The 23,623-nt window shown below is 49.1% G+C and overlaps 1 protein-coding gene across 1 annotated transcript in view; it reads left to right on the top strand.

Moving 5' to 3' along the window:
• ADCY9 (adenylate cyclase 9) overlaps positions 1–23,087 on the top strand; it is a 122,773-nt gene extending 99,686 nt beyond the window's left edge. The window contains exons 5-10 of the mRNA XM_032591551.1: positions 3,252–3,354; positions 4,282–4,490; positions 8,298–8,457; positions 9,354–9,502; positions 13,063–13,104; positions 18,363–23,087. Coding sequence (XP_032447442.1) covers positions 3,252–3,354; positions 4,282–4,490; positions 8,298–8,457; positions 9,354–9,502; positions 13,063–13,104; positions 18,363–19,551 — 1,852 coding nt within the window. The 3' untranslated portion in view covers positions 19,552–23,087. The remainder of the gene's footprint in view (positions 1–3,251; positions 3,355–4,281; positions 4,491–8,297; positions 8,458–9,353; positions 9,503–13,062; positions 13,105–18,362) is intronic.
• The last annotated feature ends 536 nt before the right edge of the window (positions 23,088–23,623 follow it).

Here is a 23,623-nt window from a genome sequence, read left to right as displayed (position 1 = left end):
TTACTTTTTGTCTATTATTCTATCATCGTGAAGAGAGGGATTTTTAAATCTGTCACCGTGACTGTGGAATTGTTGGTGTCTCTTTTTAGTCCTGACAGTATGTGTTTCAAGTATTTTCAAGCTCTTTTTGTTTTAGGTATATACACGTGTATGAGTGTTATAAATTCCTGGTGAATTGGTCCTTTTGTCGTTTTGAAGTGTCCCTCTTTATCCCTGGTAATACTGTGTCTCAAAAACCACTTTATCTGATACTAATGTAGTAACTCTAGCCTTCTTGTTCTTACTGTTTGCCTGGTATATCAGTTTCCATAAAAAAATTTCAACCTGTCTTTATATTTGAAGTGTGTCTCTTGTGGGTCTTACTTTTTTTAAATCATTCTAAAAATCTCTGCCCCTTAATTCCATTTTAATATATTTACTGGCTTTTTAGCCATACTTCTTTGCATTATTTTATTTTACTTTTTGGTGGTTGCCTTAGAACTTACAGATAAGCATCCTTGAATTTTTATAGTCTTCTTATGGTTAATGTTGTATCATTTCACTTTATATTTTTTTTAGTTTACTTATTTATGTAACTAATCTCTATACCCAGTGTGGACCCCAAGCTCATGACCCCAAGATCAAGATTCACATGCTCTTCCAACTGAGCCAGCCAGGTTCTGCTGTATCATTTCACTTAACATGTAGACATCCTATAGCTGTATAGATTCATTCTTCTCTTCCAACCCCTTATGCTGTAGTTTTTACATGTGTTACATTTACATGCATTATAACCCCAGCCTCTAATGCCATTCTCTTGGTAATCTCACATTGGTCTCCACTGATGACTTTTCTGTTGAGTTGGATCATATTTTCCTGTTTCTTTGCATGTTGTGTAATTTTAGATTGTGTCGTGCTTAGAAAATCTGGATTCTGTTGTATTAATCTGAAGAGTCTCAATTTTTTCTTTCTTTCTTTCCCTCTTCCCTCCCCTTCCCTCTCCTTCCTCCCGCCCTCCCTTTCTTCCTCCCTTCCCTCCCTCTCTTCCTTCCTTCCCTCCCTCCCTTCCTCCCTCCCTCCCTTCCTTCCTTCCCTTCCTCCCTCCCTCCCTTCCTCCTTCCCTCCCTTCCTTTTTCCCTCCCTCCCTTCCTTCCTTCCTCCCTCCTTTCTTCCCTCCCTTCCTCCCTCCCTTCCTTCCTCCCTCCCTCCCTCCCTCCCTCTCTCCCTTCCTCCCTTCTTCCCTCCCTTCCTTTTTCCCTCCCTCCCTTCCTCCCTTCCTCCCTCCCTTCCTTCCTCCCTCCTTTCTTCCCTCACTTCCTCCCTCCCTTCCTTCCTCCCTCCCTCCCTCCCTTCCTCTCTCCCTTCCTCCCTTCTTCCCTCCCTTCCTTTTTCCCTCCCTCCCTTCCTCCCTTCCTTCCTCCCTTCTTTCTTCCCTCACTTCCTCCCTCCCTCCCTCTCTCCCTTCCTCCTTCCCTCTCTCCCTCCTTTCCTCCCTTCCTCCCTCCGTCTGTTCTTTCCTTCCCTTCCTTCCTCCCTCCCTCCCTTCTTTCCTCCCTCCTTTCTTCCCTCACTTCCTCCCTCCCTTCCCCCCTCCCTTCCCCCCTCTCTCTCTTCCCCCCTCCCTCCCTCACTTCCTTCTTTCCTTCCTCAGGCAGTTCACTTCCCTAAACTCAGACACCGAACGTTGCCTCCCCTGGGGTAGGCAGCTGCTCTTTTTTTTTTCCAGCCTGAATCAGGCTGCTCAGAGTCTGCTGTGCATGTGCACACCTCAAGCGTCAGCCAGAGACTTGAGCAGAGCTTATATGGTGAATGTGGTGAATGTGGGGGTGCCCCTTCTCTATTTTTTTTCCTCTGGGATTTTCAACCTCATTTTCTCAACCACAAGCCCCCAAACATTGTTTCCTGATTTTCCAAGACAGCGAGATTGTGGCTTTTCTATCTGAGTTTTAGCCATCCTGCATGTGTTGCTGACTAATGGCGGTCTTCAGGCCAAAAAAAAAACAAAAAAAAAAAACAAAGGGAAATTAAGCTGGTGCTGTTCCCTTCTTCCAAGTCTGACTCTCCTCCATCTTCTCTCTGCTTTGGTTAGTCTGTACTGCCTTCCAGGAGTCATTTTTAGAATCTTGTCCAGGGTTTATTGTTATCTGAGAGGGGATTGGTCCAAAAGGAGCTAATCTCTGTTCCCAGAAATGGAACTTCTCAGTATTAATTTCAGAGGAACAGCACGGCTTCTGGCTGTGTGGATCCTGTCCCCTGACTCCTAACTGTGGCCGTTGCACATCATCCTTATAGCCGCTGTGTTGATTTTCCTCTGTCTACACTTCCTGAGTGGAAGGGATGACGAGGGTCAACATTTGGGGATGGAACTTTCTGTCTTCTGAGTGTACGAGTATAGTGAGGTCCTGAGCACCTGTCACAGAAGGAGAGAGTCCACTGTGCTTCAGGGACAGGAGGGAGCGTGCCTATGTGAACCCCACTGTGTGTCAGGCACATGGGAGGGACTGTATCTGTTTTATCTGATTTAATTGCAGAAGTTATTGTCTGAGGGAAAGAGACTACACTCCCTGGTTGTATTTGCCTTCTGAAAACATGTCAACACTCTCTTAAATTTATAGTAATTTTCTGCAGAATAAAAAGGATTTTAGTATTTGCTAGCAACCCACAAAAGAATGGGAGTCACATAAAGCAGGTTTGATTTCTCTGCTATTAAAATCCTTGAGTGCTATTTTTCAGGTTTCACACGCAATCTGCATATGTGACAATAGCACCCCAGTTACACTAACTCTGTAAACAGTTTTGTGATAACAGCCTGTCTGCTGTGACAGCGGTACTGTCAGAGCTCTGAATGGCAGGACAGCAGCTCCGAGTGAGGTTTTCATCAGAAGCCTTGGAATCAGCCTAAGTCTTCTCAGTACAGGATGTCTGCCTCTCCAGAAGCAGTTGTTTTCTAGCACAATAGAGCTACCTTCTTCCTCAAACACTGAGAGATGTTTCCAGAAGCAGGGTTCTCACGATGTATGCTGTAATGACAGTGGGCAGCCATTGTTTTTTTGGAGAGTAAACACAACATGTGTTTTAGAAATACAAAGCACTTTCCAGACTTGTGTGTGTCCTAAGGGAGTGGTCTGGCGGGGTCTATCACATAGTGACCCTCAGACACTGTTTTTGTGACATGTTTGGGGAACGGTGTTGGGGCAGCAAATCGCGGTCTGATAAAGTCAGCACAATGACTGTGCGCAGTGTTGATCAGATGCATTTTTCGTTTCTTCTAGCCTGATGAAGGATTATTTTTTCAAGCCACCCATCAATCAGTTCAGCTTGAACTTCCTGGATCAGGAGCTAGAGCGATCGTATCGGACCAGCTATCAAGAAGAGGTGCGTTTCCCCTCATACTTCTGTGAAAGAAATTTATTGTTTGTGCTGGACAGTTTGCTACCAGCTTTGTGCTCTGGCAGACTTTTTTTTTTTTTTTTCGCCTTGAGTGACAGGACACTGAAGGCTACTCCTGATTTCTCACAGTCTGTAAGCCCCAAGCTGCGTCTGCACGTGAATGTATCCACACAGGGAAAACAACCCCGATCTTTCTGTGCTCCATCATTTAGCATCGCAGGCATGTCTTTTCTGGGGCCCCCTGCTCATTGCTGGCTGGCATTGCCCTCATTTTCTCCCTCCTTCCCTGGGACTCCCTAACACTACATGCGTGTCACTTTGTTATGTTTACCACAGCACCCTGACGTTTCAGATCCTGTCTGTCCCCACCATTAGGTTGTGAGCTCCCAGCGCCTGCACAGGGCCAGGCCCCGAACAGGCTCTTGACTGAAGGCATGAGCATCTTACTATCTGTTGATGTGCCCATGCTTTCGGCTGCTGCAGCTTCAGTCCCTGCCTCTTACTGCTGACATGAAGCCAGCTGTCACACACCCTGAACCTGGGACCCAGTATTCAGCGGAAGCTTCCAGAAAATGGCTTCTGTTACACGGCTTCACAGACACAGAGTCGTTGCCTTTGCCAGTCCATAACCCACCTTTCAGGCTCAGTATGTAACGTGCTTGTGAGAACTTACTGGTTTGTAATTGCTTGCTGTGTGACCTGGGGCAAGTTTCTTAACTGCTCTGTGCCTTAGTGTCCTCGTTAAAAGCGATAGTAGAGATGGCCTGCCTTAAAGAACTTACACCTGTACTCGGTCCAGGGTGGGCAAGTACTCAACAAACGTTGGCTTTGTCTTTCGTCTAAATCCTACTCTGTGGCCATCTGCCGCAGCTCTGGTTCACGCCTCCCGCCTCCCCTCCTTCCCACACACAGGTTATAAAGAATTCTCCCGTGAAGACTTTTGCCAGCGCCACCTTCAGCTCCCTCCTGGATGTGTTTCTGTCGACGACAGTGTTTCTGATTCTGTCCATCACCTGCTTCCTGAAGTACGGGGCTGCTTCCATGCCTCCCCCGCCCGCCGCCCTGGCCGTCTTCGGTGCCGCCCTGCTGCTGGAGGTGCTGTCCCTCGTGGTCTCCGTCAGGTAAAGGCCCACCTGCAGGGCTCTTTCCGGCCTTTAGCCTGTAGCTCCCTCTGCTGGCTCCGTAGTTTATGGCTGCGCAGTTGGCTTGCGGCTCCGCTGACCCGCCTCCTGCCAGAGGCCCCTGCAAGCTCTTCTTCTGGGCGACTGGTCCTGTCCCCTCCCCTCCTCCAGCTCCACTGCACAGCATCCTCTCCGCAGACCACGGCCCTCAGCAGAGGTGAGCATCTTCCTTACCAGAGGGGGTCCATGTCTTCTGCAGCCCCACAGCTGCCAGCCAGCCCCTGGGTCTCCCAGCTCAGAGACTTAAAGAGAGCAAGTGGAAAGACAGGGAATTAGAAAGGGAAGAGAAACAGGACAGAAGCGTACGGGGCTCACGTAGTGGGTGGCCACTGGCAAATCAGTGGGTGCCTCTTCTAGATGTGAGAGCAAAACTTCCAAAATGTTGGTAGGAATCATAGGCTTCCATCTCCACCAGCTTGGGTCAGGCAGTGCTTTCTTAGGACACGGAAAGCGTGAGTGGCCAGAGGAAGAAGACATAAGTTAGGCCTCGTCAAAATTTAAAGCCTCTGTGTTCCAGAGAACACCTGTTGTTTCTCGGGTCTGAGTGAAAGGAGCCTGCAGGCGGGAGAGTATTTGCCAACCGCAGCTGTGGTGAGGGTCTGCCATCTAGAATGTAAGCTCAGCAATGAAAAGACAAGCAACCCATTTAGAAATGGATAGAAGGTCTGAATGGATAGCAGGGACCCCTCAGGGAAGGTAGGCCCTCAAGACCCATTCAGCCCGATGTTGGGGTTCAGCCCAGCACCTGGGGACGCTCACAGCCGCTCTGCATATTTCCGACTAGATGCAAATGCACAGGGTACTCTGTTCACACGCACGCCCTCTGCTCTCCCCCGTCTGCCTCCTGGGCACCGAGACCACGTCCTCTGTCCAGTCCTGTCAGTCTCACCTGGCAGTCCCTCTGCTAATTGCCCCCAGAAGCTAGATGTAAAACAGAAACGGGGAGAAGGGCCCTGACCTCGAGTGTCTGCTCTGCTTCCCCAACACCCCAGGACAGGAAACGGCAGCCTCGGGCCTAGCCCTCAGGCCTCTGAACACTAGGCCCCTGCCGCTCAGCTTTGGAGTTTATGGTCTGGATCGCTCTCCCCATCCCCATGCTCACCATCCCCTTATTCCCCCACCCCGGCCCCTACCCCTGGGGCTCTCTGCTGAGGGCCTTCTCTGGCTGCCGGAGGCCTCACACTTGACCTTCATGTCTCCTCCACGTTGAGGTAACTGCAGGGTGCATCTGCGCTCTCCACCCAGATTCCCCACCAGGACTGAGCCGCGCTGCGCTGAGCCAGGGATTCCTCCCTACGGGCCCCTGCAGGGCGGCTCTGCACCCCTTACTGAGCTGCCTGGGAACTACTCCCAGATCAGCTCTGCTTCTGGGATCCCAAACCAAGGCATCTTCAGGCCCCTGGTTTGTCTTTTCCTTTTTAATCACGTACTAGAAATTCACTCGTGTAAGTGTACAATTTAGTGATTCCTGGTAAACCTACAGAGTTGTGCAAATATCACCAGATAATTTTAGAACATTTCTGCCACCCCAAAGAAAACCTGGTATCCACCTGCAGTGGGTCTCCTCGCGCTCCCTGCCCTGGGCCCGGGTTTTTGTGTGACACAGGTCCTGGCAGCTAGAGAAGGCTCCTGCTCGCTCAGAGGCCAGCATTGTCTCCATGCCTTTTTAAAAAGCCCTTTACACCACTGTTCCCTGTTCCACTGGAGCTAGTTCTACAGGGTCTGGGCTAACCTGGAGACTGCCAAGGGCTGTAGGCCACAAAGATGTCAGGCCTGGCTGCACCCCGGTGGGCTCTGGGCCTGGCACACCCACGTGCTCTGCAAGCACCTTCAAATAAGGCGGCCAGTCCTCCTGAATGACCACTGGTGTGACCTTAAAAGTCCACTTCGCCCGTATCATCAAAGCTTGGGAGGGGTCGGGAACTTGATGGAGCTCCTCTCGCCATGCAGAGGGCATTTTTAGGATCCCAGGTCAACAGGAGCCCCGTGCTGCAGAATATGTGGGTGCCCCAGGGAGGCGGGTTCTGCAGCTGCTCTGGTGGCTGGCCTAACCCTCCTCCATAAGCCTTCCTGCATCGCAGTCACAGCCCATCCTTGCACTCCCTTCATTTTGTGCTGAGCCCAGGCGGGCATGAGCACAGTGAGTCTCATCCTCAGAGCTCTGCCATCCTGGGGACCTTCATGAAGGGCCTGTCGGTCCTGCCTTCTCCCTCTTGGAACTTGGCTCCCTCTGCCTCCTCATGGGGCTTATGTATTCTGCCTTTGAGCATATTTGTGGTTAGTCTTGGAAATATTCCCAGGACTCCATTATCCATTTGAGTGTCAGGAGGCCAGACCCATCCAGGCCCTAAAAGGGTCAGACAGGGCCTTTCTGGCTCCATGTGGAAAATGGTCAAGATTTGCGGTTTCCTGGTGGAGGTCAAGCGTACGTGCCCGTGGCTGCTGCGCTGAGGTGTCCGTGACAGAAGGCACGGGCACCTGGCTGTGTGGCAAAGGTCTTGGAGGGGAACTTTTGGTGTCAAAGCTGAGCAACAGTGCCTGCACCACCACCACCCACCCCCCCCCCACCCCGCCAGAGGTGAGGATAGTGGGTCTGTCCCTTCTCCTCCTCGCTAGGGCCAGGCTTCAGAGAGAGGGTCTATGTGTGTGGGTCTCCCTCCCAAGCTGAACCCCGGTGGCCCTCCTCCATCTCCCCCTGCTGGCATCCAGGTACTGGCCCCTCACCCCAAACCGTTCTTCCTCTAGAACAGCGGTTCTGCGCCCCACATACTTGCTCTCCTTTCTTTATGAAGATTCTTTTTGTGATGTCCACATCACCATCCTGAAATACAGCCTACCTACCCGTACACACAGTTTCAGAAGGGCCCATGAAATGCCCTCACTCTGACACGAAGGAGAAAAGTCAAGAAAGCCATTAAAAATAAAATACATCGAGTACATAGTGCTTCACCTTGTATTTGCCAGGGCGGCACCACCGGGGAGGTCATAACAGAGTTATCAGCTGTGTCCTCAGGTGTGCGATCGCCACAAAGGGACCCCTAGAGGTGTGCGGGTTTGGTGGCATGGTGCTATGAGCTGGGTTGCAGCCTCTGACCTGATTTCTGAACTGCTGAGTGAGCCTTGCTGAGGCCCCAAACAAAGCCAAGGGCACTTCACACAGTAGTCCGTTCCTGGAAGATAACTGCGATAGTACCACCCAGAAACCACTTTCTGTTTAAAAACGAGATATAACTAGGCTCTAGGCTGAGGTCAGCAGCAGCAGGTTTTTCGCCTCTGTGGGTGTCCAGGGGGCAGGTGGCCGTTGTGCGGAACGCAGGGTAGAGCCTCCCCTCCCTGGCTCCTGCGCACTAGATGCCAGCAGCACCCCTCAGTCCCCGTGGCAACCAGAAAGGCCCTGCCAAATCCCCAAACACCTCCAAAGTGCCCAGCCCCTGGACCCCTACCCTGGCAGGCTGGGACAGCAGGTGGGGCCTGTTCATGTTCCCGTGCCTGGTTCTTCCATGCTCCTTTGAGACCCACAGAAGCTTATGCTTGGCTTTCTACAAACACGTGTTATCAGGAGGCAACAAATGACCTTCGAATAAGGTCTGATGAGCTGAGCAAGTCGAGTTCCCTTGGTATCTTCCAGAGGTGAGGGGCCAGGGCTCTGCGGCCCCCACACCCACGGCAGCAGCCTGTGGGTCTCCTGCCCTCATCTTCCCCGACAGGCTGACCTGCCCGCAGACACCCCTTTTCTCCTTGTCCCAGGATGGTGTTTTTCCTGGAGGATGTGATGGCTTGTACCAAGCGCCTGCTGGAGCGGATAGCTGGCTGGCTCCCGCGCCATTTCATTGGGGCCATCCTGGTGTCACTCCCTGCTCTCGCCGTCTATTCACATGTCACCTCTGAATTTGACACCGACATACACGTAAGTAAAGGCCTGGTGCCTGTTTCTGGGCTCTTTCGCACAACTTCGTGGTTTTTTTTTTGTTGTTTTTTGTTTTTTTTAAATAAGTCTGATGACTTGGGACAGCAGTTTAAATATAGGCCTCTAAAGAGGGACAAACTCTTTGTCACCACCTTGTGCTTGTCTTCTGAAAAGACTTGCCTGAAGCAGTCAGGGAGGTGAGCACGTGGCCTGTCACTGACCACAGTCAACAGGGCTGGGTACGCGGCTGCCCTGCCCGGTTGACATGTGCCCTCTCCAACCTCACCTGCTCTTTGCCGAGCTCCAGATGAGCTGTTTGCTTACATGTTTCACCAAGCAGCATCAGCCCCACGTTTCCAGACAAGTACAAGATAACATGCTCGTCTGTAGGACCAGCACAGCCGTGTGACTGGCCCCTGGATCGGCTGCTGTTGATCAGGGAGGAGCTTCCTGGTTAGACCCCAGAAGGAGTGAATTAATGCCCTTGTGGAAGGTCATGTTTTTGGTGAAAGCCAGTGTGACCCGAGCTGGGTGGGCTGACTGCATTTGATACCCCAAATTACATTTCTGCTGGCACCTAGCGGGATGCCTGAAGGAAGGCTTCTTAAAGGTAACCACTTACACGGCGGTGGTTTTCAGACTGGTGGCCTGCCTTCCCTTTCCTCTGGCGTGACTCATGCCGTTCCCACACATCTGGAGAACTTTGGTGCTAGTGCAGACTTGCAGCCTAAAGCTCTGGGCGATTAACGTGACAGAATGCCATCCGTCCCTGAAACTGCCAGACATTAAGCGATTTTTATTTTGAAAGAAAGATAAGTGAGTGAATCCTTTGATGGCAGAACGGGAGTGAGGCCAAGGCGGGGCGGGTCACTGACCACGCTGGCCCCTTGTTACAGTTCACCGTGTTCGCGGGCTCCGCCATCCTGACCGCTGTCGTGCACTACTGTAACTTCTGCCAGCTCAGCTCCTGGATGAGGTCCTCCTTAGCCACCGTCGTCGGGGCTGGGCCGCTGCTCCTGCTCTACGTCTCCCTTTGCCCGGACAGGTACGTCCACCACCACAGTCTGAGTCCGGCACCCTCGCCGGCTGGGACCCCTTTCCCGACCTCACCTGTGTCTTTCGTGTCTGAGGCGATGCCCTCTCCCTCTGCTCTAGCAGGTACTATCACAGCACGACAGCTCTCACTAGACACGACATACCCCAAGACTAATATGCAAGAGAAAGAAAAGATAATTTTTGGCAATGTAGTATGTATTTGCGTATAGACATGCTTGGGTGACTACCCCTACCCCAGAGGACAGAATGCATTAAGCTTGTGCTTGAACTTCCTTACACTGGAGAAGTAGGACCAGAGGCTGTTGCATACGAGCCCATCAAGAAAGTGAAGGAATCAAGGAATAGGTAGACCAAGAATGCAAAGAGGAAGCCGGTTCCAACTTTGTTTGAGTAGGGGTAATGTACCCAGACAGACTGCAGGCTGCTGAAGGAGAGGGAGTGAGGGGGTATCGTGCTGTTGCCGGCGACCTGGGCCTTATTTATAAATATTGACTCCCTGTCGTGACACACATCATGACATGAAACAGAGTACTGACCAGTCACTGGAAATATATCTTTTGTCTTGAAATCCTCCCACATTTGAAGAATACTTTTCATTCCCAGGTATTCAAATGGCCTTCAAAACCCTATCACTGGTAGCCTCCAAGAAATAGATTGGATGGTGTGGGAAAGGAAAGAGGAACCGTGTGGAAGACCCCAAGGGATGGGACCAGTTCTTGCCGTTATGCTATAAAAAATTAACAAATAGAAATATAGAGGATGGCAGTGATTTGTGCTGTATTTAAAACGTTCTATGTTAATGAAATCCAGTAAGATCCCTGTCTTTATTTTGTCCTACTAACCAAATAATGTTTGATTCTTAGTGTGTTAAAAACAAGTCTCCTATTGATCACTGCACATTTGCAACTGGTTTTGTGGCTATTAGCCTTTTTCAGCTAGCTGTGTAGTTGGAAAAACAGTGTTACCTTAGATAGCAGAATGCTCACAGTGATTAACTTAGAAATTTCCGATAATGTCCTTAAGCCATTAAGCATTAAACTTCTCCTAAATATTGGACTTTTTTTGGTAACTGCATATAAAAACATTTTACTGTTAGCACATATTAAAGAACCACCTTTTATAATTACAGTGGGTTTAGGCCAGTAGACTATCTCAAAGTTATACAGGGCGTTCCTTCATTGTGCTTTGCAGGACATCTAACATTCCTGGTTCCTCAAATTACTGGGACAACCAGAGGGAGCCCCAACAGTTTAGAAATGCCCCTAGGAATGGCATTGTTGCTGAGAACCATTGCTGTAATAAGTTCAGAAGTAGACAATGATCTAGTTTGTTGCAATAGCAGATGAAACCGCCATCGTGTACCTGTGGACTTGACCAGAGCAGTGGTTGGTAACGGACAGAGTAAGCACCCTTCTCCTCAGTTTATTTCACATAATAATGACGACATGAAAGACGCTCAAGTTCTCTGCAAGTTAAGATCAAAAGGGAATTTTAAGTAAAGCTGTCCTTCAGCATCTAGAAGGAAACCTTATTAAATAGTTAAATTACTTTAAGCAGAACACATTGTACATTTTCCTTTCTGAAGGTATGGCCATCTGGAATCAGGGTCATTATAAAACTCTCTCCCAAGAGCACGGGATTCGTCCTGCCTTTTAACCTTTTAAGAGAACCACCACAGATCCCCCATCAGCCGTTCACAATGTCCTTCAGTCACTGGTGCCGGGCTTTTCCACTGGGACCAGAGTGATCAGGGACTACTTCCATCACCTTTGTCCAGAATTCAAAGAGCAGATGTTGGGGTGCGGCTGGCATCCTGAGTCTCCCCTGCACCCGGTAGTCTTCCCTACTTGCAAAATCCTTTGAGCCCATCGACCCTGTCGGCCCCAATGAGCCTTGCAAGGTCACAGGGTAGGAAGCTGCCGGAGTGATGAACAAGCCCCCTGTGTAGGGGAGGGGACTTCCAAGAACCGCGCCAGCCTTGGGGGGATGCAGATGTGAAAGAAGGGCTGTGCACACGTGGAAAACCAGTGTCACCGCCATGTCTGGGCAAGGAGAGGACATTCAGACTCAGAGCAGTGTCTCTGCTGTCGCTCTTTCTCTCCTTCTCTGTGACATCATCTAATACCTCCTGTGATGGTGAAAGTCGCTCTGAGCTGTCCCCTGGCCTCTGCTGCCCAGGGGAGCTGCTGGCAGAGGCTGTGTAAGGTCGCCCTTCATGGTGAGCAGGGCAGGTGGATCTAGAGGACCAGGAAATGTGGGGGCACGAGGCTGATTTGCTGGCCTGGGGGGAAGCTGGGTGCAACAGGACCCCAGAAGAGGCTATGAGGGATGTGGAGAGGATCCTGCAGGTCATGGGTCCTGCTCCAACACCGAGAGGGAGTTCTTTTTTTTTTTTTTTTTTTTTTTTTTTTTAATTTTTTTTTTTCAACATTTATTTATTTTTGGGACAGAGAGAGACAGAGCATGAACGGGGGAGGGGCAGAGAGAGAGGGAGACACAGAATCGGAAACAGGCTCCAGGCTCCGAGCCATCAGCCCAGAGCCCGACGCGGGGCTCGAACTCACGGACCGCGAGATCGTGACCTGGCTGAAGTCGGATGCTTAACCGACTGCGCCACCCAGGTGCCCCAAGAGAGGGAGTTCTTTATAGTCTGTGGTTTCTGTGCCCCAAACTGGGACTTGATTGCTGTGGGACCACCAGCTTCTCAGGTAGCCAGCGTCTCCTGAATTCCTCTCTAACAGATTTTTTTTTTTTTTAGTTTATTTATTTTGAGAGAGACAGAGAGAGCACAATCAGGGGGAGGGGCAGAGAGAATGAGAGACACCATCCCAAGCAGGCTTCACATCATCAGCACAGAGCCTGATCCAGGGCTCGAACTCATGAACTGTGAGATCATGACCTGAGCCAAGATACGAAGTCAGATGCTTAACTGATTGAGCCACCCAGGCGCCCCTCCTGAGCTCCTTTCTAAATCGGTCCTTTGTGAACAGGCATTGCTGTTCATCATGACTGGTGTCTAGCCTTTGGGAACCCGTAGATGAGTCCTAACAGTCACATGAACGCCTTGGAGACTCCTTGTTAGATGTCACTCTTTAGTGACGGTGCGTCTGTTCCACACCTTACATGAAGGCCTATTAGCTGTGTCACTGACTTTGCCTGTTGTGATTTTTTTAAATTTTTAAATATGTATTTATTTGTGAGAGAGAGAGAGAGAGAGAGAGAGAGAGAGAGAGAGCGCGCGCGAGCGCATGAGCGGGGGAGGCGCAGAGAGAGAGGTAGACACAGAATCTGAAGCAGGCTCCAGGCTCTGAGCTGTCAGCACAGAAGTCAGACGCTTAACCGACTGAGCCAGCCAGGTGCCCTGCGCCTGTTGTGATTTTTAGTTAACACCCAGCATCAAATTATAATAAAGAATTAACTATACTTAGTTATCTAACTTGATCTCCATATTTGAAAAAGGAAAATTGTTTATTTAAACTCTTCTCAGATCACTTTATGTAATGCCTTCTTTGCTTTTTATAATAATATTTTTCTGCATTTTAATTTCAGTTCCGTAGTAATTTCACACCTGGATGTGGGACAGAATTTCAGGTAAGCTGTTAACATCATGCTTGTATCTGAACAAACGAGAGTAACTTCCGAAAAAGCAGTTGTATCTTGAAGAAAAAGAACCATATGTAATTCTTAAAAGAATAAGTGGAAAGTATGTACTTGTTGAAATAACAGATCATAGTTACAGTATCTTACTGGAAAAAACGAAATGATTGTTAAGAACATACTAGATTTGGCTCAGTTTTACATAAGATTTCAGCATGTTATGAAGGAAATCTGTGAAGTCTAGGACAGTACTTACTTTAATTCCTTAAAATATTTTGAAATTGCTAACTAGAAATTTGAAATAATAAACGTTAGACCCTTGTTTTACTATAGACATCAAAGTAAGATCTAAATAAACTGAAGAGTTAGAAATAAGCATTAAATTATATAAGACTATATAAAAGTCTAGAAAAAGTAACATTAGTTTGCGGGCCTCTAAAACAGATAACTTTCCAGTCTTACAAATAATAAAGCCACACACGCACAAAAATAAAAGGCTGAATGACACACCAATGGGGTGTGGGCACACAGATAGCTGTGGGCCGTCACCTAAGGAGCTGGTTAGGGCCTGCATAAATAAAGGACAAAAAAACAAAAAAATTCACGGGGGGAAATGTAGGTAGAGGCCACATAGGTTACTCCCGAAGTCGTCGGACGTTTAAATAACTACACACCTCCTTTTGGTCTTTTAAATTGGACGTTCACAAAGTTACAGTGTGCATACCCACTGCGGGTGGAGGTGTGGCGCGTTCCTACCCTGCCACTGTTTATTTTGTTAAGCTACCAGGCACATAAAATACATGGCTTATTTAATTCTCACAGTAGCCTGACACATCAGGCGGCTTTGTCCCCGTTTTCCAGATGAGGACGCTGAAGTTGAGAGAAGTTAAGGAGCCTGTCTGTGGTCACACAGCTAGTCATTGGAAGTGTGTGAACCCTGGCGTCCCACACTAGTGGGCCCCCCTCTTTCTGCCATGCCTCATCACTCCTCAGAATGGTACATAGTTTTGGAAAGTAATTTGGCGATCCGTCTACAAAAGTGTTTATAGCCTTTGACGTAATAATTCTATTTTTGTTTATCCGCTGAGGAGACAATCCAGAACTTCAGTTGCCAGTAAAAAGAAATGAATTATGATACATGTACTCAAATATTGCCACTGCTAAAATGCACCAATAAGAAAAACACGTATGTGGAATTGGAAACATCCTGTCAGATTTCATTATACATATGAAAAAAATGTAAGATATGCAATAGTTATGATCTGGTAATGAGTGATGAATGATTTTTTTTCTGTTTCTACAATTAAAATATTGAATCTCTGTGGACCTATGGACACTGGGAAGGAGATTTAAAGTATGGAACAAAGGCCCAGTGCACATGTGTTTCTGTTACCATCACGACTATAGTATTTATTTGGAAACAAAACACTTAGCACCTTTTTTTAAGTAAACTTTTTATTGATGAATATATAACATGTGCACTGAAAAGTACCCAGATCATAAGAATACAGCTCATTGACTTTTCATAAGTGAACACACCCACTAAACTGCCGCTCGGACCAAGAAATGAAACATTCCCAGTGCCCAGAAGTACCCCCGTGCCACTGCTCAGTCACTCCCCCAACCTCCCATCTCTAGGCATAGATTTAAAAAAAATTTTTTTTCAACGTTTTTTATTTATTTTGGGACAGAGAGAGACAGAGCATGAACGGGGGGAGGGGCAGAGAGAGAGGGAGACACAGAATCGGAAACAGGCTCCAGGCTCCGAGCCATCAGCCCAGAGCCTGACGCGGGGCTCGAAATCACAGACCGCAAGATCGTGACCTGGCTGAAGTCGGACGCTTAACCGACTGCACCACCCAGGCGCCCCTCTAGGCATAGATTTTAAATGGCACCGAATACACCAGAATGTTAACAGATCCCATGTTAAGCTGGTTAGGACCATGAGTGATCTTTTTTTTTTTTTTCCGTTTTTCTTGACGTTTTAACCCCTTTTCTCTGTGATCATGGATATACTGCATTTTTCTCAACTTCCAATTATGACTTAATGTCCCACCGTTAAGTCATAGATTGACTCTTGCATTGAGTCATGTAGAATTCCTCTTTTTGGAACTGACCTTTGCTGTTCGAATGTAGGAATAAGACCACCATCTTGGCTCCTTCTGTGGCGGAATGAGAAATACTGGTTATGGATGGGAAGTAATTCCTTCACCTACCCGTCACACATCTCTTCTGCTGCACATCAGCCCCTTGGGCACTAAATGTAGATCTGTGGATTGGGGCTCTCCTTTCAAACAAAGGAGAAAGCACATGTCACAGTCTGGTGCCCTTCTCCCTCATGCTGGCCTACGTTCCAGTCTTCCCCTCCTCTGTGCAGAGGGACTGGCCTGTGCCCCTCTCCGGAGTCAGGCCACACTGCTGGCTTTGGCCACAGCACAGTGAGAAAAGCATCGAGAACAGTAGCCTGCTTGAGGAGACCCGGACACATCACCCCTGTCTGCCCCAGGGCGACAAAGCCCGACTGGACTGTGAAGATGGTGGTGAGCCTCGGTGACATGTGCTTATAAAGGGGACTGTTCCTTAACGTCACCACTTTGCAGAAACAGAAAGAAAGGTTCCCTCCTCACCCACCGAGATGGGCCCACACAAGAGAAGGCCTTCGGCCTACTGGGGCAGATTCTCTCTCTACTCTCAAGCTCGTTAGAGGGCTTGCAAGGCTGAACACAAATCTGTTTCGGTCATTTCAGTTAATTGTTCAGTACTTGAGATTCATAATCTGTGTTGCCATTTGATTAAATGACCATTGGAAGAATAAGTAAGTGTGGTGTGTCTTACCACAGAGGCCTTTTTTGGTTGCCGGCTCACAGGGAACTTATGGCAGGGATCCCCAAAACCACCCCCAGAACCAGCAATTTGCTAGGAGGATTTAGGACTCAGCACATAGTTGTACTGTGATTTATTACAATGAAAGGACACAAAGCAAAATCAGCAGAGAGAAAAGGTACATGAGATAGAGTCCAGAGGAGACTAAGTGCCAGCTTTCAAGAGTGCTGTCCCTACCACATAGTCTGGGACGTTCTTAATTCCTCCAGCAATGAGCTGTGACACAACAGGTAAAATGTTGTCCACCAGGGAAGCCCATCAGAGACTCTGTACCCAGGGTTTCTATTAGAGGCTAGTCAGATAGGCATCTCTGCCTGGCATCAATCAAAACTCCGGACTCTCGGAAGGAAGGCAGGTCCTCAGCATAAACCACCTTGTTTACACAAGCAGTGTAGACGCGGTGAGCCCCTTTTATCAAGGGGGGCAGGAACCTCCCCAAATCCGAGATCCTGATGCCAGGATCCTAGGGCAGTGCTGCCAGTAGGCCTTTCTGTGGCTAGCAGCCTCAGGCCTGCTCTGTTAACTCCTTTTGCATAGAACCTGAGGCCAGGAGGGACTTAGCAATACTCCAGCCCATCTTCAGTTTACATGTGAGGAAATTGAAAGCTAGAAATCTTGCCCAGGGTTCCAGAACTCCGCAGTAGTCAGCTGGGACAGAGTCTGGGGATTCTTATTCCAAGGTCAGGGCTTCTGTGACTGTGTTTCATGGAGGACCATTATGGCCAGATTGGTCAGTTTCGTTATTTTTTATAATATTCTTAAGTCACAGGTAACAGTAAAACTTCTTAAACATTCTGATTACAGGATTGAGTTTTCTGTGCCATGGAGCTATCTAAACTGAGGACCTATCCATTTTATATAGAATCATATTTATAGTGACTCAGCCCATTGCTACATAAGATCTAGAAGACCACTCTGTGTGCTGTAGAAGCACATGAGAGCCCAGAATTGACATGAACAGAGCACTCACAGCTCTGTAAACAAACAGAAGACAGACAAGGAACTGCCATGCTCATTAACAGTGATTGCCTCTGCGTGGTCCATGATGGCCAAATCTTTTCTTTCTGCGTTTTCCCCTCCATTTGTTCTCATGAGTATGTAGTACTTTTAAATGGAAAAGCTGTATCTAAAAAAGGAACTTGCAAAGAGGCCGTGCTCCTGGCACTAATCTTCAGTCACACCTGTTGCTGGTCAGCACCGTCCAACTGCAGAACAGCCCCCCACCCCCCGAGAGCCCCCCGCCTCGAGAGCACGCTGTCATCGGAGGGAACAGAAATGAGAAAGGCAATTGGAAAATTTCTGCTGGAATTGTAAATGTGCAGTAGTTGAAGTGACTCCGTGGTTCCGGCTCCAGTAGTTTGTCCCACAGACAGACTCCCTCCTGTGCACAGGAGCGTCCCTGCGGTGTTCGCCAGTAGTAAGCGGTGGACGCAGCCCCAAAGGCCCAGGGTTGGGGTCTGGTTGTTACAGTACATCCGTGTATTAGAATTTCTTGCAACCACAAGAAAATCAATACTTCTCTGAAGGAAAGACATTTGTTTTTTACCACTATTTATGCTGAGTTTCTCACAATGTGCTACTCTTGAAAGTATACATACTATTTTTTAAAATGTTAACATTGTCTTAAATGACTTTGGCAAAATAGAACTAACCCAGAAGGGGCTAATGGTACGTTGGTGGACTTTTATACAGGTAGACAGTAGAGAACTTACCAAAATCCTTTGTAAAAGTACACATCTTTCAGAACTAACATTGGATGAGAAATCTAAAAAGGGAGTGCGTCAGAGAATGTTAAATTTCTTGGGTATGATGATGGTAGTGTGGTTACGTTGGGAGACGTCCTTATTCTTAGAAGATAGGGACTGAAGTATTCAGGATCCAAGTGTCATGATGTCTGCAGTTTACATTCAGAATGTTCAGTGGGAGAGGCGTGTGTGCATGAGTGTGTGTTGACAGGGAAAGAGCAAAGCAGGGAAACATCAGCAATTGTTGAATCCAGGAGAGGAGCGTATGAATGTTTTAAGTAGCCTCTTAACTTTCCTGTAAGGTTGACAATTTTCAAAATAGAAAGTTGGGGGTAAAGAAAAGATGTTAAAAGTCCAGGAGCTGAAGGCTCCTGAAGAACCACAGTCACCAAGTGCTTACTCAGAGGCCAGTGGCAAAGGTCAGCCTTTATTTCTGCACCGCTCCAGCCAGCCAGCTAAACGGGAGCGGGGCGCTTGGCGGCTGCGTGCTGTCGATGCCCCAGAATTTGGTGCCGAGTGCTAGTTAGCTGGGCTGTTTCAGGACCCGCAAGTCCTGAGCAGCAACCTCTCCCTTAAAAGGTGCATTTAAGAAGGTACATCGGTTCTCTTCTCTTTACTCTCCAGTTCCAAGGGGAATCCGTGCAACAGTTCCTTGCCGCGTGACGGCAGAGCAGCCAGCCTGATTGGCCAGGAGGGGGTTCTTGTCTTCTTTCTCCTGCTCTTGTTGGTCTGGTTCCTGAATCGAGAATTCGAGGTCAGCTACCGCCTGCACTACCACGGGGACGTGGAGGCGGACCTCCACCGCACCAAGATCCAGAGCATGAGGGACCAAGCTGACTGGCTGCTGAGAAACATCATCCCCTACCACGTGGCTGAGCAGCTGAAGGTCTCCCAGACCTACTCCAAGAACCACGACAGCGGGGGCGTCATCTTTGCCAGCATCGTCAACTTCAGCGAGTTCTACGAGGAGAACTACGAGGGGGGCAAGGAGTGCTACCGCGTCCTCAACGAGCTCATCGGGGACTTCGACGAGCTCCTGAGCAGGCCGGGCTACGGCAGCATCGAGAAGATCAAGACCATCGGAGCCACGTACATGGCTGCGTCAGGCCTGAACGGCGCGCAGTGCCGGGACGGCAGCCACCCGCAGGAGCACCTGCAGGTCCTGTTTGAGTTCGCCAAGGAGATGATGCGCGTGGTGGACGACTTCAACAGCAACATGCTGTGGTTCAACTTCAAGCTCAGGGTGGGCTTCAACCACGGGCCGCTCACGGCAGGGGTCATCGGCACCACCAAGCTGCTCTATGACATCTGGGGTGACACCGTCAACATCGCCAGCAGGATGGACAGCACGGGGGTGGAGTGCCGGATCCAGGTGAGCGAGGAGAGCTACCGCGTCCTGAGCAAGATGGGCTATGACTTCGACTACCGAGGGACGGTGAACGTCAAGGGCAAGGGCCAGATGAAGACCTACCTGTACCCAAAGTGCACGGACAGCGGGGCCGTGCCGCAGCACCAGCTGTCCATCTCCCCGGACATCCGAGTCCAGGTGGACGGCAGCATCGGGCGGTCTCCCACGGACGAGATCGCCAACCTGGTGCCTTCTGTCCAGAGTGCGGACAAGACGCCTCCGGGTTCCGAAAACAACGTGCAGGCCAGGGATGGTCACCTGTCCTCTAAGAGGCCCTGGAAGGAGCCTGTCAAAGCCGAAGAAAGGTGTCGATTTGGCAAAGCCATAGAGAAAAGCGACTGTGAAGAAGCGGGCGCTGAAGAAGCCAGCGAGCTCACCAGGCTCAACGTTTCTGAGAGCGTGTGACGCAGCGCCCGTCGCTGCCGCGGTGCTCTGCTCCTTGAAACCCAGTCACGTTTGTACTTGCCTGTTGTGCGTCCCGAGCACCACAGCCTCTGTCCCTGGACGTGGTGTCATGTGGTCGTGGCAGCCCTGACGTCTGTGCAGACCACAGCTATTCAGGGGTCGTTTCCATCCGTCTCGTTCCTTTTCTTCCCCGGAGCCCTATCCCCTGGGTGTGACCGTCCAGCAGCGTGGAGAACAAGTGCCTTCGGGGGCTGGCCGCGGCGTCTGTCTAGTCTGGGGACAGAGACCGCCGGTGGAGATCATGGCATTGGGTATTGCTGGACTTTTTAAACAGAAGCTGTGGTTAAGATAGCGTTCTTACTGCTTTCTCACAAGACACTTTGGGTTTTTGTTTTGTCGTCGTTTGTGTTTTTGTTTTGTTTTGTTTTTGCTAATACAATGTTTTTGCGGTTTATTTTTTTCTGTGTACGTAATAGTGTTTCCCAGTGCCCTGATCTTTCTATGTAAACATGTACACGCACACACACTTTCATTTATGAATCTGAGATCAAGTGCCAGTAACTCACTGTGAGGGGCGGTGGGGGGGGCGTGGGGTGCGAGCAGCTGCCAGCCTGGACGGCCCGCGCCCTCCCTACCTGCGCCTTCCAGAGCTCCTGGGCCCTCGGGGCTGAGGGGGCACCGCTCCCCGGCCAGGCGGCGTTAGGGCTTCTTCCACGTGCAGGCCCAAATTCCAGATGCTAACCAGGGATGAGCTCGTGAACCCAGGCCTCAGGTATTTAAGAGCCGTGTTTCATTCTGCCCCGGAAACCAAGGGGTCTTCCAGCTGGGAGCGAAGGGGTTTGTCTTTGAAGCCGAATCCTCTGAGAGGGAAACTCGAAATAAACGTCTGAGGGTTGCATTTATTTATTTATTTATTTATCAGGAAGTGCGTGTTTCGGGGGAGGGGCTGCCAGGTCATTGTGGTGAAGGGAGATAGGCTGGGTCGGGGAAAGGGGGTCTGCAGAGCACACAGCAGGGTGAGAAGATGCCCACTAGTGCTTTGGCCGCTTTGGGCCACGTCCCCACACAGGGGCTGAGCAGGACCTGGACGGACGTGGCCAGAGCACTCTGGGCCAGAGATGCTCCCAGCCACGGTTTTCAGCCTGACTAACGCAGCCGCTTCTGCCCTGCGAGCTGCAGATCAGTGCCCACGGGGCCTGCCTGCCGCAGGGGTCGAGTCAGAGCCCTGCTCTGTATGAGGCAGGAGGCCTGGGCAGAGCACAAGGGTGGGCAGGCAGTGCCGGCAGGGGCTTGGCTCCCACACAGCCCAGAAGTTTCTCATCCTTTCCCATTCTTGGCTTGCGCTGGGCCTCTGTGCGGCAGGATTGAACCTAGTGAGTGAATCTGAGCCCCCTTTAGGTGGAGTTCTTACACTGTGCGTAGAGACAGAATCGTCCACGTGCAGATGAGGTGTTAAACCAGGGCAAGTGTAGACAACCTAAGGAAAATCACTTCTGGGCCCTTTGTTGCTAATCCTGCCTGTGATGACGTTTTGCCGTGTTGAGTCTGGAGCGTACGTGGTGTTGAACTCAGGCTAGAGTTGCCTTGTCGTGGTCATTTTCCAGGTGACACTGGCATACAGTTCACAGGATAATTTGAGGACTAGCTCCTTCTCTGTTGAAGGTCTTTACCGGCATGCCCTGTGCATTTTCTTTTCGCTGCTAAAATCTCTGTGTAACTGTCACATCTACATCAGGTCCCATTATCAACCCCGCCCCCCAAATTCATACACAATCTGCCATTTCCGGTATCAGGAAATACTGATTCTGATCGGCCAGCTCTCCTTGGGGACATGCATGGGTCCCAGCAGTATGGCCACAGCCAGGGTCTTGATGTCCAAGCGAGTCAGGAGCGCTCTCAGTAACCAAAATCTTCCTTCAGGTTTTACTGTCAGTTTGTTGGTCTTCCGATGCCGGAGAAAGGATGGTGTGACAATACCTCTTGCTTCTAAAGAATGTATTCTTACAAGATCCTGCAGAATTTGTATTTTTATTTTTGTTTTAAAACACTACCCGATGCTGTCCTTGCCCATAGGGAAGGTGGGTGTTAGGGGCTTCTATCAGTGTTAAGGCGTGTATCTGAGTGTGGTCCTGTCCCTTTGCCTTCTTTTCCCAGGCTCCGTAGCTCTGGCAGCAGCTAAGGGGCTGGGCAGTTGCTGACTCGTCAGCTGTGTCTCTGCTGTTCCACTCAGAGCACGCCCTACAAGGTTCATCTCTGCACATGCGTCCTCCCCAGCACATTCTCTTATTCCTTCCCCTGCTGCAAGGATGTTTGTGATTCCTGACCCTGGGAAGCTGCAGACGGCAGGGAGAGGGTCTAAACATCTGGCGATCTGGTCCAGCAGTGTGCAAGTTGGAGCCTTTGATGGATGGCTCTCCCAGAGTTTTAAAATTGTCTTTTAAAAAAACACCCTGAGCCTTCCTAAATAACCAGTACAGATGTTCTCTCTGGGCCACTAGGCGACATGGGTCCTTCCCGGTTCCCTGCCCTGAAGCATACCTCAACGCAGGACCACAGAATCTCTGCAGCGGGAATGCCATGCGCCCAGCTCTGTTGGTGTTGAACAAATAGTCACTGAAGACAGGTCCCTAAGAAGCAGTTCAAGCGCTACCAGCACGATGGATGTATTCTTCACAGTGGCAATACCTCTTACGAACTTAGGTCAGGAAGCAATACTTCAGAACTGAATGTGTGTAAATAGTTGCTTTGAGTTGCAACTGCTGTTTTCTTCTTGGTCCCAAGTCAGATCAAATTATACATACATACATATATACATGTATATACATGTATATATATATATATATATATATAAACAAGCACACACACAATTTTATCCAGTGCAAACAAATGTAGAGCATCAGTTATGAAGCCCTTAAGTAGCTTGAAGAGTCACACAGATTATGCAACACCTGCACATTTGCACTTGACACTGAGAGCCAGAGGGCCGCGTGCTTCCCGCTACGTGGACTGTAATAATTTGTAGTTTCCAAAGATCTGTCTGCGTTTGCATTTCTAGATTTTTGAGATAAGCATTTTTTGGTTGATTGTTTCAGAAAATCACATCATGCCTAGAACCTAAAGTTAAATTAGCAAGAACCAACTGTTTGCATTTTTCCATCGTTCCTTCACTCTGCTCTTTTTAAATTGTTAATTCTAATTATTTGAAAATGCATCCACTGAAGAAATGGATATTAAAATATTCTAAAATCTAAATCCTTGATGCCTGGTATTTCCTCATTGAAAAGATAGACGTGTAGCACTTCAGAAATTGGGGCACTCCTGGTTTCCTGCAATTTGTGGCTGAACTAAGAAGATCTGCTTTTCTTTCACATCATGACTCTGAAAACAAGGCAACTACAAAAAAAAACCCCTATTTATGTATGTGGTTTCTTTTTTTTTAATGGACGTATTTGCTACAGTTAACTTAGGTTGAAAAACATTTATTTTTACATGGAACTTAAAAAAGGATAAAAAGCAGGTTGCAGTGCAAGTTTCGCTAGCAGGTATCCCTGTTTCATTAGGCCCTCTCAACAGTTTCTCCTGCAAAATGTGAAGAGAAGGAATTGGCTGAGAAAATGAAGTAGGTTTTCTGAAAAAATGTGCCCACATAGCCTCTCCTTGCAGAGTTCCGGGGTGTCCGTATCAAGGGAAGTCACAAACCCATTTCAGAATCAGTTTAAAGTCACAGAGCCTCTCCTCAAGACACGTACATGCCCTTGGTACGTATCTCGGGGGTTCACAACACCTCCTCTGGAGCCAGACTGTGCATCTGCTCAAGTGTAGAGGCTTTTCCCCTAAAAAAGTTTTTCCTGGTGAGTGCAGTATTTATGAACACCTTCAGAGCACAGGATCCTCTTGTAGGCTCTGTGAAGGGAAGTGAAGATGCGCCCCCCCAGTCCCTGCTCATTGCTTCACAGGGATCAAGCTTCTAGTTGGTTCTCTGCTAGAACCTGGTACCAGTGAGGGCACTATTCGTTGACATGGGCGTCCTTTCCTCCTGAGCCATAGGGACCTTTCAGGAGGTTAGGCAGTG

This window comes from Lynx canadensis, chromosome E3 (genome assembly GCF_007474595.2).
Source record: "Lynx canadensis isolate LIC74 chromosome E3, mLynCan4.pri.v2, whole genome shotgun sequence".
NCBI classification, from domain to species: Eukaryota; Metazoa; Chordata; class Mammalia; order Carnivora; family Felidae; genus Lynx; species Lynx canadensis.
The sequence above is the reverse complement of the archived record's forward strand: the minus strand, read 5'-3'. Positions and strand labels throughout refer to the sequence as shown.